Here is a 20,098-nt window from a genome sequence, read left to right as displayed (position 1 = left end):
GGGCATATATTCCTTATTTTAAATTCTTAATTGGTGATGGTTAATCTCATATGTATTGTTTAGGGGAAAATGTGATCAATTTTTCCTCTACTCTTGATTTCCCTCAGTAGTCCTCAAGTCAAATTCCACTGATAATCAGAATAACATCAGTAGCTTTTTTAAAAATAGGGATCCAGAGCCCTACCCCCAACCTGTTGAGTCAGAGTCCCAAGGGCAGGAGTACCTGAAATCCACAGTTTGTAAAGTTCTTCAGATTTTCAAAGACTTATTTTAAAATTATTCCATTCATTTTAAAGGTACAGTGAAATGAGTTCCTGTATACGGAAAGTTCACCCAATTTCCCTTAATGTTAACATATTATATAACAATGGTAAAACAATTACCAAATTAAGCAACACTAATACAACACTGTTAACTATAGGCTTTATTTATATTTCACCAGTTGTTCCAATAATGTTCTTTTTATGATCCAGAATCTAATCCAGAATACCATGTTGCATTTGTGTCCTTAGTCTTTCCAATCAGTGACAATTTTTTCAGTCTTTATTTATCATGACCTTGAAACTTCTAAAGAACATTAAGGCATTTTATAGACGGTCCCTCAGTTTGTGTCTGGTGTCTATAATGATAGGTTGGGTTTTGTATTTGAGGGAGGAATAGAGTGAAGTGTCCTTCTCATTGCATCAGATCAGGAACCATATGATATTAACATGATTTATCAGTGGTGATGTTAACCGTCATCACTTGGTTGATGTGGTATCTGCTAGGCTTCTCCACAGTAGAGTTTCTAATTTTTCATCTCCATACTCTATTTGTTAGAATCGAGTTACTAAATCCAGCCCACACTTAAGAAAGGGGAATTATACTTTACCTTTTAAAGGGAGGTGTATCAAAGAATTTGTGGGCATATGTTAAAACCACAGTAATAATCAATATATGTAAAGAAAGATGCTTCAAAGCTATGCAATTATGCTGTCTCTCAAAGTTTTGCCCACTAATTATAGCATTCATCACTAGATGATGACTGCAGTAGCAATTATTTTTGTGGTTTTCTAATGGTGATTTTTCTATTTCCCTCGTTCCTTCTGCATTTATTATTTGGAAATCTATAAAACAAAAAGGAGTTCTCCCTTTCCCCCACTTATTTATGCAATAGTTTATTTACATCAGGGTGCACTCATGGATATTTATTTTATTCCTTGATTTATAATCTAATACTATTGCTATTTTGTTGCTCAAATTGTTCCAGTTTTGGCCAGTGGGAGCTCTTTTAGGTTGGCTCCTGTGTCTTTTTGGCATGCCTCATTATTGTTTATCATTTTCTTACTTTCTGGCACCATAAGATGATCTGGGCTCATTTTGTTTTTCCTTGTCCCACCCCTGGAATCAACTATTCTTCCAAAGAGGTCTGTTTCCTTTAAGTAAACAATGGTAGGGACCAAGATCTGGGTGGTAGGTGTTAGTTCCAACTGGAGTGTCATTCTTTCTAGACACTCTCAAGGTACAGAGCTAGAAAGGTATGTGTTCACACTAACCCATATATAAACACACATCTATATTTCCATAACTATCTGTATAAACGAGTTCATGTTGCTATCTCCAGCACCACAAGCTTCATTCTAGTATTTCCCTTTGCTTATTTGTAACTTCTTTCTCTAACAGTGAGATACCTGGCTATCATTATCTGTAATATGTTTACTTAATTGTTCAGCTTTAATATATATGCAGTTACAGAATGGATAACCCCTTCCCTCATAAGAAACAAATTTACCAACCGGAGTACAGCATACACTTACAGTTCTTTTTGTCTTTAGCGTTACATTATCCAGTCAAAACAATTTTTACAAAGTTACTTAGGTCATCTCCCTTTTTCTTCATCTCCTTCAGTGTGGTTGTCATGCATTTGTAATACTGTCATTTGTCATACTCTACATTCTGTTCTGAGATCCCCTGACATTCTTGTTGAGATTTTTTTTTTTTGGCAAAACTTGCATAAAGTTTAGTCTTTGGGATGTACTCTTCTATGGATTTTGACAAATGCATAGATTCATGTATCCACAATCAGTACCATGCAGAGTATTTTAATCACCCTAAAAATTCCCACATGGAGCCCCTTTGTTGTCAGTACATTTCTTAATCCCTGGCAACCACTAATCTGTTTTCTCTCCCTATAGTTGCCTTTTCCAGAATGCCATATAAATGGAATCATACACTATGTACTCCCAAAATTTTGTTTACCAGAAAGTTTGGGAACTATTACTCTTATTAATTCAGATACAACCTGATGGAGCACCAACATCCACTTCATCACCAAACTGGGAGCCAGCTTCAATTTAGATGCACTTTAAAAGGGATATACATCCTCTCAGCTCTGTTTGTTAAATTGTCTAAATTTGGAAGAATATTGTTTGAGGTGCAAAAAGATTTTCTTTTAGATGAGAAAATACAAAAAAAAGCTTTGTTTTCCTGCTGACTTTTTGTCCTCTCTTCAATATGGACTTCCACTCCAACCAATTTGAGTTGCATTTGTTTCTAAACTGTTTTATGCCAGTTATAATGTTATTGTAATCATATTATCTAATGACCTATTACATGAATCTTTGAAATCAAAAAAGATAAAACATTCAAGGAAAAAAAGTTGAGTGCTTTGGAAAGACTCAAAAGTGAACTCCTGGCCGGGCGCTGTGGCTCACGCCTGTAATCCTAGCTCTTGGGAGGCCGAGGCGGGCGGATTGCTCAAGGTCAGGAGTTCAAAACCAGCCTGAGCAAGAGCGAGACCCCGTCTCTACTATAAATAGAAAGAAATTAATTGGCCAACTGATATATATATATAAAAAATTAGCTGGGCATGGTGGCGCATGCCTGTAGTCCCAGCTACTCAGGAGGCTGAGGCAGAAGGATCACTCAAGCCCAGGAGTTTGAGGTTGCTGTGAGCTAGGCTGACGCCACGGCACTCACTCTAGCCTGGACAACAAAGTGAGACTCTGTCTCAAAAAAAAAAAAAAAAAAAAAAAAAAAAAAAAAAAAAGTGAACTCCTTAAAAGAGTAAAACAAAAAAGCTACTATTAAGTATGGCAAGAAAATCATCAAAGATTAGATGGAGAAATTATAAATCTGGAAGTATTCTACATTCAGATGGCTTTATAAATGTTTTTAAGTTCTCACTTTAAAGAATCTAAAAATTGAAATTGTACATTCCAGGTAAAATTTGTACACAGAAATACAGAACATCAATATTCAAAGAAAACATTAAAAAAGAACACAGGACTTAAACACTACCTGATTTCAAGACTTAGTATAGGCCAGGCGAGGTGACTTATGATTGTAATCCTAGCACTCTGGGGGGTCGAGGTGGAAGGCTCCTTTGAGGTAAGGAGTTCGAGACCAGCCTGAGCAAGAGCAAGACCCCATCTCTACTATAAATAGAAAAAATTAGCTAGGCATGGTAGCACTAGCTTGTAGTCCCAGCTACTCAGGAGGCGGAGGCAGAAGGGTCACTTGAGCCCAGGAGTTGGAGGTTGCAGTGAGCTATGATGATGCCACGGCACTCTAGTCAGGGCAACATAGACTCAGTCTCAAAAAAAAAAAAAAAAAAAGACTTAGTATAAAGCTATAGTAATGAAGACAATGTAGTATTGAGATATAAGCAAATAAATTGATAAAACAGAAGAGAATCCAGAAATGGACTCATATATATATATATATATATATGGTCAGTTGATTTTTGCAAAGGTGCCAACCAAGGCAGGGAAAGAACAATCTTTTCAACAAATGGTTCTGGTCACTGGAATAATCATATGTAAAAAAGAAACTTCAAACTTTTCTCTCATACTATATGCAAAAATTAACATGATATGGATAATAGTTTTTAATGTAAGTGATAAAACTATAAAACTTCAAATATTTTCATGACCTTGGATATGGCAAAGATTTCTTAAATTCTTAACAAAAGGGCAGAAACTATTTTTAAAAATCAGGCCGGGCGCGGTGGCTCACGCCTGTAATCCTAGCTCTCTGGGAGGCCAAGGTGGGCGGATTGCTCAAGGTCAGGAGTTCGAAACCAACCTGAGCAAGAGCAAGACCCCGTCTCTACTATAAATAGAAAGAAATTAATTGGTCAACTAATATATATAGAAAAAATTAGCCGGGCATGGTGGCACATGCCTGCAGTCCCAGCTACTCGGGAGGCTGAGGCAGCAGGATCGCTTGAGCCCAGGAGTTTGAGGTTACTGTGAGCTAGGCTGATGCCACGGCACTCACTCTAGCCTGGACAATAAAGTGAGACTCTGTCTCAAAAAAAAAAAAAAAAAAATCAATATATCGGACTTCAAAATTTTAAGCTTTTTCTCTTCCAAAAGTATGACTATAAACATGAAAAGGCGACCCACAGATTGGGTCATAATATCTGATAATCATTCAAGGATTTGTAGACTATATAAAAACTCTTATAACTCAAAATAAGGAGACAAACAACCCAATTTTTTAAATGAGCAAATTTTTTTAATACTTCACCAAACTTTGGGACACTTAACCAAAGAAGATATACAGATGGCAAATAAACAAAAGATACTGAACATCATTAGGAAATATAAATTAAAACCATATTTTGAGATACACTATATTTCTACTAGAATGGCCAGAATTTAAAAAACTGACCATATCAAATGTTAGGATGCAGAAAAACTGGAACCATCCTATACTACTGGTGGCAATTCAAAATGCTACAACCACTTTGGAAAACAAAATTGGTTTGGCAGTTTCTTAAAAAGTTAGACATATACCTAAGATGCAGCCATTCCACTCTTAGGTATTTACCTAACAGAAATGAAAAGACTTATCCACAGGCCGGGCGCTGTGGCTCACGCCTGTAATCCTAGCTCTTGGGAGGCCAAGGCGGGTGGATTGCTCAAGGTCAGGAGTTCGAAACCAGCCTGAGCAAGAGCGAGACCCCGTCTCTACTATAAATAGAAAGAAATTAATTGGCCAACTGATATATATATATATAAAAAAATTAGCCGGGCATGGTGGCGCATGCCTGTAGTCCCAGCTACCCGGGAGGCTGAGGCAGAAGGATCACTCGAGCCCAGGAGTTTGAGGTTGCTGTGAGCGAGGCTGATGCCACGGCACTCACTCTAGCCTGGGCAACAAAGCGAGACTCTGTCTCAAAAAAAAAAAAAAAAAAATTCACTAGGGTCTTGATTGCTTAAAAAAAAAAATAAATAAAAAATAAAAAAAAATAAAAAAAAAAAGACTTATCCACAAATGTCCATAGCAGTTTTAGTTGTAATAGCCTAAAACTGGAAACAACCCAAATGCCCATCAGCAGACAAATGCATAAACAAATTATGGCAATTGCATACAATTAATACAATTAAATACTACTCAGCCATAAAAAGGAATCAGATAAATCTCAAAATAATTATGCTAAGTAAAAGAAACCAGACAAAACAGAGGTAGATGAAAAAGATGAGAAGTCTCTTGAGGGTAATGTTTATTATCTTGATTGTTGTGATTGTTTTATGGACACATAATGTGTCAAAATTTATCAAATTGTCCACTTTAAACATGTACAGTTTTCTGTATGTCAATTATATCTCAATAAAGGTATTTTAAAGTTTATGGAATATATCTCATTTTTTATGATTTCCTGCTCTAATTTTTTGTTTCACCAACTATAGGTGAGAGGGCTTCTACTCAATTTATTTACTCACCACCTAATGCTTTCAGCACCCACTATCTTCAATAGCATCTGCCAATGTCATCTGTGCTCTTGGAGGGATAATGTCTGCTCTTATCTACCCAGAGAATTCCAGTGAGTATCCTGGAGGTAATGAAATCCATACTAAATGGATTAAAACTAAATTAGCATTCTTTTTTTTTTCTTTTTTGAGATAGAGTCTTACTCTGTCACGCTGTGTAGAGTGCATTGGCATCATCATAGATCACTGCTATCCTTAAACTGCTGGGCTCAAGCCACCTTCTTGCCTCAGCCTCTCAGCTGGGACTACAAGTAAGTACCACCATGTCCAGTTAATTTTTCTATTTTTAGTAGAAAAGGAGTCTTGCTCTTGCTCAGGCTGGTACTGAACTCCTGAGCTCAACAATCCTACTGCCTTGGCTTCCCAGAGCGCTAGGATTACAGGTGTGAGCCTCCTTGCCCAGACCAATTCCTTTCACTTCATATCTATTTTCATAAGGCTAGGACTTTTATTGTAAATTCACTTATATAATGACAATACTCTGAATCTTCCTTAGTAGGATTTTATTTCAATTTGTTCTGAACTTTATCTATGCATTAATTAAAAGCACAATGAATAACAACCATTACTACTAATCACTAAAATAAACACATGAAGCACTCAAATGTATAAACCTTTTATTTAAAATCAGAGAGACTCAAATACAAACTAAATAAGTATAATATAAAATATGAAGCCTTCATAAACCAGACCATAACCACTTTAAATCATCTATTTCTACAACATTAAAGAGAAATTTAAAAATAGTCAAAAATCAAATTATTTTAAACTCTTAAGATTAAAATTATTACAAAACATTAAAAGAAATTTAATTAGAAAATGAACAAAACCACTACCAAGTGATTCCTGCTATCCTCTAAAATCAATAAAGTAATTAAAATTTAGTGTGATTTCTATTCATAGATAAAAAAGTACTTCATTTAAAAAAGACAATGGTCTGTTTCTATTCAAGGCTGTGTGGATTTGCTTTGTTTACTTCACTTTTAATTTTATAATGGCACAGTAAGCTTGATCCGTGAAAGCAGTATCATTAAAAATGTGTACAATGTTCCTTACAGACCCTCTCTGGTTCACTTCCCAAATGAGGGCATCATATATTTAAAACTTAAGCCAGAGCGGTGGCGCACGCCTGTAGTCCCAGCTACTCCAGAGGTTGAGGTGGGGGGATTGCTTGAGCCCAGGAGTTCTTAGAGGCTACCCTGGGCAACATATGAGACCCCATCTCAAAAAAAAAAAAAAAAAAAAGAGGCAAAATGGTAAAATTCAAAACAGTATAATACAATAAGTACCTCTTTATAAGGTACTGTAGCAAAATATAAATACACAATAAACAATGAAGTGTCTGTTTTTTTTATGAATAGGAAACTGATCAGATCAGATTCATTCTATTTTTTCCTCTTTTTACTGTGTCTTAATTCTCCAGGAAAAAAAGTTTTATATTTTATATTATTAATGTTATAATTCCAATTCTAAGATTTTACACAAAAAAAGGTCCAAGAGAGATATATAATATCTTAAGCCTGTGTTTTTGTGAAAATATTTATAAAAAGTGGAACTAGAATTGTGTTAAATATAATAGATAACAGGAAAATACACTATCATGGTGTTTGTATATTTAAAATAATCCAAAACAAATAAAAACACACATAATAGCACCCACATTATTCAAGAATAAAGTTATTTTTATATATATATATCTACACACACAAACAATTAAATGGTTAAATAAATGAACATTTTCCTAAAACATGCATATTGTGGAATATTTTATAATTAAACTTATAAAACCAAACTCAATTGTACATTATCAACTGTCGTGATTAGAGCTTTATGCACATCAGGAGAATTACAACTTTAACATCTGTTGTCCTGTAAAACTGAAGATAACAAAACTCTAGCATTTCACTAGAAAATTTTATATATCTCAGCAACCTGTCATACTGCCTATCATCCAACAAATGGACTCTAAAATGCAGTTATTCTTTTCTAAAATTTTAAATGTCTACTATTGCTCTTTAAAAACCATTTTAATCAAATTACATTTCTTGGAGAAGATTTACTCAAGGTTCTGAAAGAATTAATTATTTTCTACAAGCACCTTTGCCTTGAGTGGTAGAGTTGTAGCTCTCTTAGAAGTTTTTTTCCTCTTTCAAAGAGAATAAAAAATATGGAGAGATTTCCTCACTGACTCACTAAATGTAAAGATTAATTGAGAGGGCATAATAAAGTTTTGGAATACAGTAACATGTAAGTTTTCATGGTTTATTTACTACTAACTAGCTATAACCTTAGACAAATCATTTGATTTCTCTGTGCCTCAGTTTCATCTTTAAAACAAAGAGATTAGAATAGAAATCTCTAAGGTTTCTTCCCACTCTCACATTGTGTGATTCTGTGCTTCTGCAGAAATTCTTTTTTTCTTTTCAGCATATTATGGGGGCACAAACGTTAAGGTTACATACATTGCCCTTGTCTCCCCTCCCCCCTTGAAATTCTTAATTGAAAAACTGAATCTTCTATAAATCAAGAGAACTGATGTAAAGTAAATAGCACAGCTAAACTAAACCTCTCCTGTTAGAAAAAAAACACAAATACCATGTTCAAAGCTCAAATTCCCTATTTATTAGACCCATTCCCTCTTCAGCCAGACCAATGAATAGCCCATCGAGTTAAAACCAAATATCTTAGTCACATAAATTACTTTTAAATTATATTGTATACCCATCAAAATATACTAAGCCTATGCCACAGTTTTCCTACATTTTATTTACATTATTTTCCTTCTATTTACATTCAAGATAATCTATATACTTAAGAAAGGAGCTATTTAATATTCTGGTACTTCTAAACACTAGTAAAAGTTAGATAAAATAGAGATGAAGAGCAGAATATGAATAATTATCATATTCTGCCAAATTTTTAATAAGGTATGCTAAATACTATTTATGGGCTAGGAAAACAAGGCAAAGGTAAAAAAGGAAATCCTGCTGGAAAATGCTGATGATCAAATGAATTTAGTTGTGTTTTGCCATTACTTAAAAAAAGATACTACATACCACTTGCTGCGACTAAAAAAGAAAAAAAAAAAAAAAAAAAGAAAAGAGTAAATATTTAAAAAAAAAAAAAAGATAGGAGGCAGAGGATGTTAGCAGAAACCTACATAGGTAATACTGATCCATGACATTCCAGCAGCTTTTATGAAAAATTAACATACCAGGAAGCAGTATTTTGGTACTAGTACAGTGCAAATTGGTTTTTCTTTGTCTAACTATGGGCAGCAAATGAGGCACTTAACTGCTCAATAGAAAAATAGGGTATATTTAAGAAGACATTCAAAATCATTAATAAAAGATAATCAGCATTATTCAAAAAGTAAAAAATCCAATTTTTATTTAACATGCATTTAACATTACACATGTTTCACTAGGGAAAATCCTTTTGAAGGTAGGACTGCTGTTTTGTTTATAAGAGATAGAAAACATTTCTTTTTCAAGAGATTCTAAATTTCTGAGAATGAAATCCAAGTCTTCTCAACCTGAGTGCTACATATCTATAAACCAAGAAAAATACATCTTACCATACTAGAGAAATGTTTATGACTATCAACAAATACCATGCACCATGTGATCCTCTACTTTATTCTTGAAGGATAAGAAGTTTATATTTTATATAACTTCAAAGAAGGGGACCCAATGATTATAACAGAATAATGAATAAATATTTAGCACCTAAATTTAGAGAACACTTAAAGTATTGCCATAGTTGTAAACAGCTGTATGTCTGTAGGTGGGGAAAATCAAATAGGTGTTGTTCAATGATATTAGAACATTCTCAAAGATTAAAAAACCAAACTTCCAAAATTATCCTTTATTTAGATATGCATCTACCTACAACATTCAAACCCAATCTTATTTCTTCCTAAAGTTACAGATATATATTATTTTTAATAAGTAAGTGAAGTTTATTTTTCTTAACCACCATTAAACTGTCTTCCAATGTGGCACTTTTTCAGAGATTATATAGAAAATAGTTTTAAAAAAACTCATCATATTCTACCACTAGTATTACTTTAAATGTTCACCACTATGGGGCAGAGGTCAAAAGTGAAGTGAATGGCCATGGAACTTCTGCTGAAATACATAATATAAGCAGAACATAGATGATTAACATACATTAATTTCTGACAATATATTGGCACATAAATGTTTAATATAGGGTAAGAAAGCACTTGCTGAAAAACATAAATGTATGCTGTGACATTATTCCAAGTGGCTATAGTATCTCCTTTCTTCCTATCTAAATGAAATATTGCTTTGCCTAAGAAAGGTTGATTTTAATCCTGGATGGAACACTTTACTTCTTCATACATTAAAACTGATACATGACATTAACTAAAGTTTTCCATAAGACAATTTAATCATCCCCACTGAGAAATCCTATAATCTTTTCTTCCTAAATTTGCTTATATAAAGGCTTTCTCTGATTTGATGGGAGGGGGGAAAAAGTCTTAAAAATATATTCTTATTCCAAGGAGACCAGAAAATTCTAATAATTCACAGTCCTCGTATTTATCATTTATATTTTCTTTAACAAATTGCATTATTACCATATAATTAATTTCCTCAGATATAGAAGAATCAAAACACTCTTATTTATATCTTTAAGATAAATTTCTGTTTTCTTTAATATATTCCAGTTTATTTTTTCTTTTTTTTTTTTCCCAAGAAACTCCTGGAATTGATATTCCAGTTTATTTTTTAAAGGAAATGAATAAATGAAAGAAATGGGAACATTGTTGATGCAATTCAGTTGTTAAGAAATAAAGTGCATATAGCTTTCAATATACATAGTTTGGTACATTATCGCTAAGCAAAAAGCTAGCAAAACCAAAATGAAGACTCAGTTCAATATCTAGAATCTGGAAAATATGAGACAAAAATATAAATTCTATATAAATAGTAACAAAATGGGAGAGGGGGAGAACTTCCATTCAAAAAAAAGGCAACTGAAAATATTTTTAAGAAAAGTTAAGTAATTTCAGCTTCCCAAGAGACCAGATACACTACACAGTAACACCAACATGCAATACCTGAAATGTAGAATCACATTCTGGCTGCTGCCCTTGAACTTCTGTATTTAATTTACAATTCTCTGATGTCTGGCTGATTTCATCTTGCAAGGTAGGAGATATGCCATGAGTCTCATCTGCAGAAGCACTGACAGACAAGGTATCTAACTTTTCCAGGGAAAAAGCCATGTGATGCTTACCATCTCCTGAGCCTTCCTCAAAGTTTGTCCTCTCATCAGCCTCTTCTAGCTGTTGAACTGAAGTTAAATATTGTTCAAGCAGACTATTATCCTGCTCATTATTTGAACTTTCCTTATTCCATTCACCATGTTCTTCACTAATATCCCCTAAATCTGACTCTTTGCCATATTTGACTGTGTCAATGGAATTCCCCATTATGGAGCTTTCACTGCCTTCTGTGGAACTTTTTTCAAAATCCAAAGAATCCTGCAAACAGTGAACTTGTTCTGTTAAGGAGGAATGAAAACCAGAGTCTGGAAATTCTGGAAATGATTTCTCTTGAGGAGCTTCATCAGGAGCAATGAACCAATCAGTATTTTTATCAGAAGATGGTTCCTGACTTTGAGTAAATAATGGAGGTTCAGATGGTGCCAGAGTACTTGATAAAGGAGGTACATCAGTATGCCAGGAACTTAGACGCTGGTCCACTGTCTCTTGCCAAGCTTGTAGAGACCTCACCTATAAACCAGAGGATATAGTTTTATTATAAAATAAAAATCATATCTGTTTTAGAATTGTCCTTTGAGCTTTTCTTCTAGCAGTCATGAAGTTGGTAAATGGTAGAACTGGAGTTAGAAACTGCCAGATTCCCCTTATCCTTTTGATAGCACTGCCAGCCTAATCCTGGCTAGCACAAGTGGTACAAGTCCTTGGTAACAAAACGCCCTTAGCAGTAGGCCAGTCTGGCAACACAGCTAGACCTCATCTCAAAAAACAGAACAAAACAAACAAAAAAAAGGCCCTCACCAGGAAAGTGAAGATGACCCAAAGTAATTCCCCTGCTTCTACTAGAAAAACAAAAGCCCAACAGTATATGTCTAGCTGACTAAGGGGTCTATAATGTACTCAATATACACTGAGGTCTATTCAAAGGCAAATTAGAGCTCACTGATAAATGTAGATCCTCTAAAATAAGTCTATTTTAGATATTCATGTAGATGATACATAAAAGTTTTGAAGTATCATCTAACCATACAGTATATGCAACTTTCTAAAATACCTAAAACATACCAAATTCTTGATATGACCTTTACATTTTTTTTTTTTTTTTTTTTTTTTTTTTGAGACAGAGTCTCACTCTGTTACCCAGGCTAGAGTGAGTGCCGTGGCGTCAGCCTGGCTCACAGCAACCTCAATCTCCGGGGCTCAGCGATCCTACTGCCTCAGCCTCCCGAGTAGCTGGGACTACAGGCATGCGCCACCATGCCCGGCTAATTTTTTGTATATATATTTTTAGTTGGTCAATTAATTTATTTCTATTTTTGGTAGAGACGGGGTCTCGCTCAGACTGGTTTCGAACTCCTAACCTTGAGCAATCCGCCCGCCTCGGCCTCCCAAAGTGCTAGGATTATAGGCGTGAGCCACCACGCCCGGCCTACATTTTAAAAGTATAATTAAACTTTCAAAAAAAATTTACTGTAAAAACTTGCAGGCAAGAAAGCAATATACAGAATTTTAGTTTCCATCTGACCACCCTGCAAGGTAATCACTGACAGCAGTTTGATGACAGATTTTTTTCTACGTAGTATTTCCAAATACACAGGGAAGCCTGGCACAGTGGCATGCATCTGTTAGTCCCTGTTACTCAGGAGGATAAGGGAGGAGGATCACTAGAGCCCAGGAGTTTCAGGCTATAGTGTGCCATGACTGCACTGTGAATAGCAACTGCACTCCAGCCTGGGCAACAAAGCAAGACCCCCATCTCTAAAAATAGAAAATACTCAGGGAGTTTTTAAAACCAAGTGGAACCCTAAGTTCTGCATCTTTTCTGTTTTTCACTAAAAAGTGTTATTTTGGAGATCTTTCCTTATCAGTCCATACTGTTACCTTACTCTTTTTAACTGTTCCATAGTATTATTATTCTATAACTTATGTAACCATTTCCATACTTTTTATAATTACAATACCTTAAAAATCAATAATTATATTTTAATTTTATGGGTCAAATCCTGTTATAACAAATTCTTTTTTTTTTTTTTTTTTTTTTTGAGACAGAGTCTCGCTTTGTTGTCCAGGCTAGAGTGAGTGCCGTGGCGTCAGCCTAGCTCACAGCAACCTCAAACTCCTGGGCTCAAGCGATCCTGCTGCCTCAGCCTCCCGAGTAGCTGGGACTACAGGCATGCGCCACCATGCCCGGCTAATTTTTTATATATATATCAGTTGGCCAATTAATTTCTTTCTATTTATAGTAGAGACGGGGTCTTGCTCTTGCTCAGGCTGGTTTCGAACTCCTGACCTTGAGCAATCCGCCCACCTTAGCCTCCCAGAGAGCTAGGATTACAGGCGTGAGCCACCGTGCCTGGCCAACAAATTCTTTTATAAAAATATTTCCAAGGCTGGGCGTGGTGACTCACGACTGTAATCCTAGCACTCTGGGAGGCTGAGGTGGGAGGACTGCTCGAGGTCAGGAGTTCGAAACCAGCCTGAGCAAGACCCCATCTCTACTAAAAATAGAAAGAAATTAATTGACCAGCTAAAAAAAAGATATATATACAAAAAATTAGCCAGGCATGGTAGCACATGCCTGTAGTCCCAGGTACTCAGGAGGCTGAGGCAGTAGGATCGTTTGAGCCCAGGAGATTGAGGTTCCTGTGAGCTAGGCTGATGCCACGGCACTCACTAAAGCCTGGGCAACAAATTGAGACTCTGTCTCAAAAAAAAAAAAAAATTCCAATAAATTATCATCAAGAAGTAAGGAAGTAAAACCAACTGCTTTAAACTGCCCTGACAGTGTGCTATAATGAGATTCAAATTCTCTCTCCCAAATAGTCACATATACTTTTTAGGACATGCATATTATAGCCATTATATACCATCTTAGTCACCTTTCATTCAAATATTCCCAAAAGATAAAAACAGATAAATAGCTACATAAAATTTCAAATTGGGTTTTTTATATCTATTGGAAAGTTATAACATTTTTCAATTAAGCCCCCTTCCTTCAGCTTTATATTACTTTGTTTCTTGTCAAAATTATAAAAGCATTTGTCTTCAGATTAAATAAAATGTAACAGAATTCATTGTCCTCATTCAGAGTTAGTGGCAAAGAGCATAAACCTCACCCTTAACCTTGAAAAAGAAGGCTTAATATGCCTGACTAGTCTATGTCAATTAATCTAAAATTTTTCTTTGTTCATATATTAGGTAAATCAGCAGGAAGGGGTTTACCTGGTTCCAAAGGAATTTGACAGCCTCTTCTTGCACAAATTTTTTAACACGTTCATCATCTCTTTCTTTTCTTAATCTATAATTCAAAATACATTATTGACACAAGTAAGGGTGCTTTGACTTATACTTCCTATTATAACTAATAAGCACATGGATTCTAAAGAGATTAATAATTTAATAATAGTCCTTTCTACTTTTAGAAGATCTAAACAGAAACCTTAATTTTTTAAATTTTTTTTCTTACTTAAAATCAAAAGCTATGAAACCTTAATTTTGAACTATAAGTCAAAATAGAAGCCAAATGAGATGTGACTGAAATTCAGACATTAGTTCTACAAAGTATTGCCAGTGATAAAAAAAATAGGATAAAAAAGCCTTGTCTGGCTTCAATTTTCCATCCAAACACACCAAAGGGACAATAGATGAAGAAAGAAGTGGTTATTCAAAGCCTCCAAAACAATTAAGGATCACACTAGAGTTAAATATTCATGATCATAGCTGGAAACACCCTCTCTAACGGACTAGCAGGACTAATCCCATCAAACTTCACTTTCCTGTTTGCCACAGTCCCTGACATACTCCTTGCTAACTGACCTTCCATCCATCACTCTCCCTCATTCATTAAAGTTTTAACTCTGGGTACACTGCTGCTCTCTCCATATTAGGCCTATCACAAACCTAAGGCTTCTTTAGTTATACATCATCACTCAAACTGTCACAACTATTTTGTTCCAAACTTCTGATCCCAATCTTTCACTTTCTCTAGCCCCCTCCAAGCCTTTCTTCTGTGCCATCTGAGACTGAATTATAATCAGCAAACTCCCTTATATATATACTCAACCTCTCTCTGAATTTTTCCTTGGCCAAAGTGGACCCAACTTCTCAGAGCAGTATAGCTCTCTCAAGTGGAAGCTACTTTCTTCTCTCATATAAGTGGGTTAGAAGACTACTTCTCACTGCTGTTTTCAAATAATTCTTTACCTTTCTCCTTTAACTCCTGCCATCCTGTTAAATTTCTCAAAATTCATTGTCAAGTACTGACCTCCCACTATCTGCCCCCAATCACTGAAGTCTCAGCACCAGTCTTTCTCTCTGCCCCATGCCTGTCATTTTTGGAGACCTCAACATTTCACATGGATGTTCTAACAATAATCCACCCCGTGTCAGTCCCCCATTCTCATAATCTCACCCTAGACCAAAACATTTTGACTACACCACTTTCAAAAATGATTCCAAGCACCCTAACACCAACCACTATCTTCCTATCCCTCTCAGTTCACTTGCTATTGCACCCCATTGCAACAATCTAGACCTCCAACCCAATGACCTTTCCCTCCTGCCTTCATTTCCCTTTTATCTTAATTAAATCCTAAGATCCATCATTTTGTTTTGAGACAGAGTCTCACTGTGTTGCCTGGGCTAGAGTGCCGTGGCACCAGCCTAGCTCCCAGCAACCTCAAATTCCTGGACTCACGCAATCATTCTGCCTCAGCCTCCTGAGTAGCTGGGACCACAGGCATATGCCACCACGCCCAGCTAATTTTTTCTATGTATTTTTAGTTGACCAGCTAATTTCTTTCTATTTTTAGTAGAGAAAGTGTCTTGCTCTTGCTCAGGCTGGTCGTGAATTCCTGAGCTCAAACCATCCTCCCACCTTGGCTTCCCAGAGTGCTAGGATTATAGGCGTGAGCCACCATGCCCGGCCAAGATCCATCATTCTTATCTCCTCTAAAATATCTTTGCTCCCTTGCCCTTCCCTCTCTTTCTGCCTTATTCACCTAGGAAAAAAATCTTTCTTACCTGAACCAAATTAATCATGCTGATTCAGAGTAAACAGCTGAGAATTGCTGATGAAAATCACACAATCCAGTTTGAGCAAGAGCAAGTCACCATCTCTACTAAAAATTGAAAAAATTAGCGGGGTGTAGTAGTGTGCACCTATAGTCCCACCTATTCAGGAGGCTCACACCGAAGAATCACTTGAGCTCAAAAGTTTGAGGTTGCAGTGAGCTATAATAACACCACTGTACTTTAGCCTGGGTGACAGAGCAAGACTCTGTCTCCAAAAAAAAAATCATACAACCTAACCTATTGTTTTGCAATTTTAAGTTTTTCCTCACATTATCCAGCAAACTTCTTCCATTCTCCTCTTAAGTTCATTTTTAAGATGACTACCTCATACCTTATACTTCTCTCCTAAAACCTCCTTTACCTCTCTCTTCATTTTCAGGTGTTGACCACATCTTATACATTATTGAAAAGGGAAAAGCACCAGACAGGACTTTCCCTCCTCCCATCCACCAAACATATCACCTTACCTGCTCCTGCTCCTGCTCCTACCTCAGGCCACTTCCTCAACTTATGCCCTCGGTCTCTTCTTCTCTCATCTTCTCAAGAACTTTAATCCTGTACTTCTCCCTTCTTTTCTCTGTACCACCTCTTTTCTCTCCTCATTGAATCATTGCCATCAACACATAAACAACACTCTATATTTACCATCTTTAAAAGAGAATCTTCTCTAACTCCATATTTTCCTCCAAGAGCCAACTACTCTCATCTCCTCAATATATTTCCCAAGAGTTGGCTATACTCATCTTTTAAACTCTTTACTTCCCATTCACTATTTTACCCATTCCAAGCTGGCCTTCATACCTCACACCACCAAAGCTGCCCTCAGAGAGATCAGCAAACCCTAACTGGTTCCTGAGAGATAACCTCCAAGCCCTTAGAATATTCTGCCTGAAAAGAGTTTCTTTGCACACCTGGGGTCTTGGTCCACACAAGATAGTTTATGCGATCAATGTGATTTCTAGTGAACACCTGTTTTGTTTACCTGGGGCCCTAGGCTACAGTGTATCAGTTTGACCTCCAGGGGGCCTGAGGTCTGAGTAGTTAAGGTCAGTCACATGGGCACTCAATGCCTTTGTGACTGACCCCAATCAAAACTCTAGACACCAAGGCTCAAATGAGCTTCTCCAGTTGGCAATACTTTGTATATGTTGTCACACATCACTGCTATGAGAATTAAGCCCTTGTCTGTATGACCATTCGAAGAGTACAACTAGAAGCTTGCACCTGGTCTCTCCTGAACTTTGCCCTATTCACGTTTTCTGTTTGCTGATTTTAATCTGTATCTTTTGCTGTAATAAACTACAACCACTAACAGAACAATTCCCCTGAGTTCTGAGTCCTTTCAGTTCATCATCAAAACTGTGGATAGTCTTGGGGATTCCCAACACAGTCACCAATAACCTCCAGCTGCTAAATCTAATGTATAAGTTCTCTGTTCTCCCTGTGGCACCTCTCATATCTCCTGAAATACTTTCCCCATTGGAGTTGGAACTCTCCTAGTTTTTCTACCACTCTGGCTGTCCCTTGTCAGTCTCTTTTGCTGCCTCCTCCTACTCTGCCTGATAATATTAATAAATATCACTAGTTGCAATACTAATAAAATCCTAATTTTTCTGAGTGGGCACTCAGTAAAACATGTGACCCATGGAATTAAGGAATAATTCCTACTGTAGCCCCAGAATTTTAGCCCCTTTTGAATCCCTACTATTTTCTTTAGTTCTATGTCACTTACTGAATTCTATGTAGACTTTCTCTTCTTATTTTTATACTCATTCAGTTTTTCTACATTTTATGTACCTTTCTATGTTTAGAATTATAGATGCCTATAAAGTTCACATTCATTCAACATTTATTGCTACACTGTATCTATGTACCAATTGCTTTGCTGGGATGGAGAGGGATATAACAGTCTCTGCTCTCCAGATGCTTTCTGTATATTGTAGGAGACAAACAAGTAAACCAACAGAGGCTACATGATATAAAAAGCGTTATGATCATAACAGCACAGTATTTTGAATCAACCGTAAGAATCTGACACCCCTAAGTCAACAAAATAGCACCTTAACAGGACTTTTGACCCACCTCCTTATTTCATCAGTTAAGCAGACAATGTGCTCCTGCATTCTGCGCAGCCGGATTTCATAACGCACATCTTTGGCTTGAGGGTTGTAGTTCCTGGCATAAAAGCCCCGCCAACAGGCCTGAAGCTTGGTGGCTGCTTCATTCAATTTCTGAAGGGCAACTTTATCATGTTCCAAAGCAACAGATCTCTGGGTTACAATCATACAGGGAAGTTTCTCTGAAGCTGTTTGAGACATGGTTTCTTGATCATCTGGCTGTGTATTAGAGACATCGTGTTCAGCTGTCTCAGGAAAAGATGTAAGACTCTGGTTATCATCCTTCAAGATAGTGCAGATTATTGTTGGCTCTGGACAAGGTAATAGCCCAGCTTTCTCATTTATCTCCATAATGATCTCACTTTTCATTTGAACAGAATTCTCATTTGCAGTCCATAAAGCCTTTTCTTCTTCCTTATTCAAGAGCTGGTTTTCCAGCCCTTTCACAGATTCATCTGCAACACCATCATCTTCTAGGCCCATGTTAATGCCCTGCAGCCTCAGCTCAACTGTAGGTGATACTGGAGATAGTCCTGATGCAACTGGCATAAAAGTAGACTCTGAAGAGAGAAGACTACAATTCAACTTGTCCTCATCTGTCTGTATATCTTCCAGGTGCAGGTCATTTCGAGAATATCTTGTAGTGTGTACAGAGGCTGGAAAATTATTCTTAACAGCATATAACTGATCATCATTACTGCTTATCCCAACCCAAGAATTGACTTGGATGACAGGTTCTGGAAGAATCAACAGAGTGTCATTTAAACCACTAAATATTTAAAGAGTTTTTTTAATTGTATCCTTTTAATGAAATCTAATCCCTGAAATACAGTAAAATGCAATAAAATGCCTTCAGTGACTTCCTCCAATATGCCTAAAACATCAAACCAAACATTTTAAACAAAACGAATTCTTGTAATAATCATAGGAATAATCAACGCATCAGGTCTATATAAAAGATAGCAGCCCTTGAAATGTTTTTAAAAATTAGAAATATGATGGTTCTAATATACATACATACACATGCGTAAATACATATATACAAAACGTAAGATCTAAATGACCACTAAGGTTAACAAAAGCTATACAAAATTATAAAAATATGTATTTTTTTCTGTTTTAAGATACCCAACAAATCAAATGACTTAGAGAAAAGGGATCAACGATCAATTAACTTCTTACCACTTTCTTGAACTATCTGGCAATCTTGAGTAGGGCTTGAATGCTCAGGTATAAGGGGTGCCCTTGTTTCAGTAGGAGCCAGAGGACACAACTCTTCTTTTTGGCTTTGGTTCATTAACTGTCTCTGATGAAACCTAAAAATCAATAACATCTGATGTGATTTAACACAAACCAAAAGCAAAAAGCTTTTCTGCTTCCTAGGTAACAATGTCAAAAAGGTAGAAGTTTACAAGTTTTCAAAGTACCTTTAATCACTGCCAAATTATAAAGTGTCGCTTGAAAGCATTGCATAGAAAACGTTAAGAAACTTATCTTTAAATTGCATATGTGCCAGGTACAGTGGCTCACACCTGTAATCCCAGCACTTTTGGAAGGCTGAGGCAAGAGGATTACTGTAGGCCAGGAGTTAGAGATGAGCCTGAGCAACATAGAGACCCACTTTCTGTGCAAAAAACAAAAATTAATCAGGAGTCATGGCACATGCCTGTAGTTCCAGCTACTGGGGAGGCTCTGGCAGGAGGACTGCTTGAGCCCAAGAGTGTGAGGTTGCCGTGAGCTACACTGATACTCAACAAATCAAATGACATAGAGAAAATGGATCAGTGATTAATTAACTTAACTCTAGCCTGGACAACAAAATGAGACCTGGTCTGAAAAAAAAAATTGCATAGGCATACACTCACATATACACACATACATATTAATATATGCAC

General features: G+C 36.3%; 2 protein-coding genes across 2 annotated transcripts in view; one reads left to right on the top strand and one right to left on the bottom strand.

The window, feature by feature from the left end:
- The window catches only part of RPL24 (ribosomal protein L24), a 371,901-nt gene that overhangs the window by 316,107 nt on the left and 35,696 nt on the right, over positions 1–20,098 (top strand). The gene's annotated exons all lie outside the window — the stretch shown is intronic.
- Positions 6,362–20,098, bottom strand: part of CEP97 (centrosomal protein 97) — a 44,466-nt gene continuing 30,729 nt past the window's right edge. The window contains exons 9-12 of the mRNA XM_012779672.3: positions 19,386–19,519; positions 18,169–18,940; positions 14,236–14,311; positions 6,362–11,526 (exon numbers count right to left, since the gene is read on the bottom strand). Of these exons, the coding sequence (XP_012635126.1) occupies positions 10,822–11,526; positions 14,236–14,311; positions 18,169–18,940; positions 19,386–19,519 (1,687 nt within the window). The 3' untranslated portion in view covers positions 6,362–10,821. The remainder of the gene's footprint in view (positions 11,527–14,235; positions 14,312–18,168; positions 18,941–19,385; positions 19,520–20,098) is intronic.

The sequence above is a fragment of the Microcebus murinus genome, chromosome 1 (assembly GCF_040939455.1).
Source record: "Microcebus murinus isolate Inina chromosome 1, M.murinus_Inina_mat1.0, whole genome shotgun sequence".
Taxonomy (NCBI): Eukaryota; Metazoa; Chordata; class Mammalia; order Primates; family Cheirogaleidae; genus Microcebus; species Microcebus murinus.
Note: the sequence above shows the minus strand (reverse complement) of the source record. Positions and strands in the feature narration are given on the sequence as shown.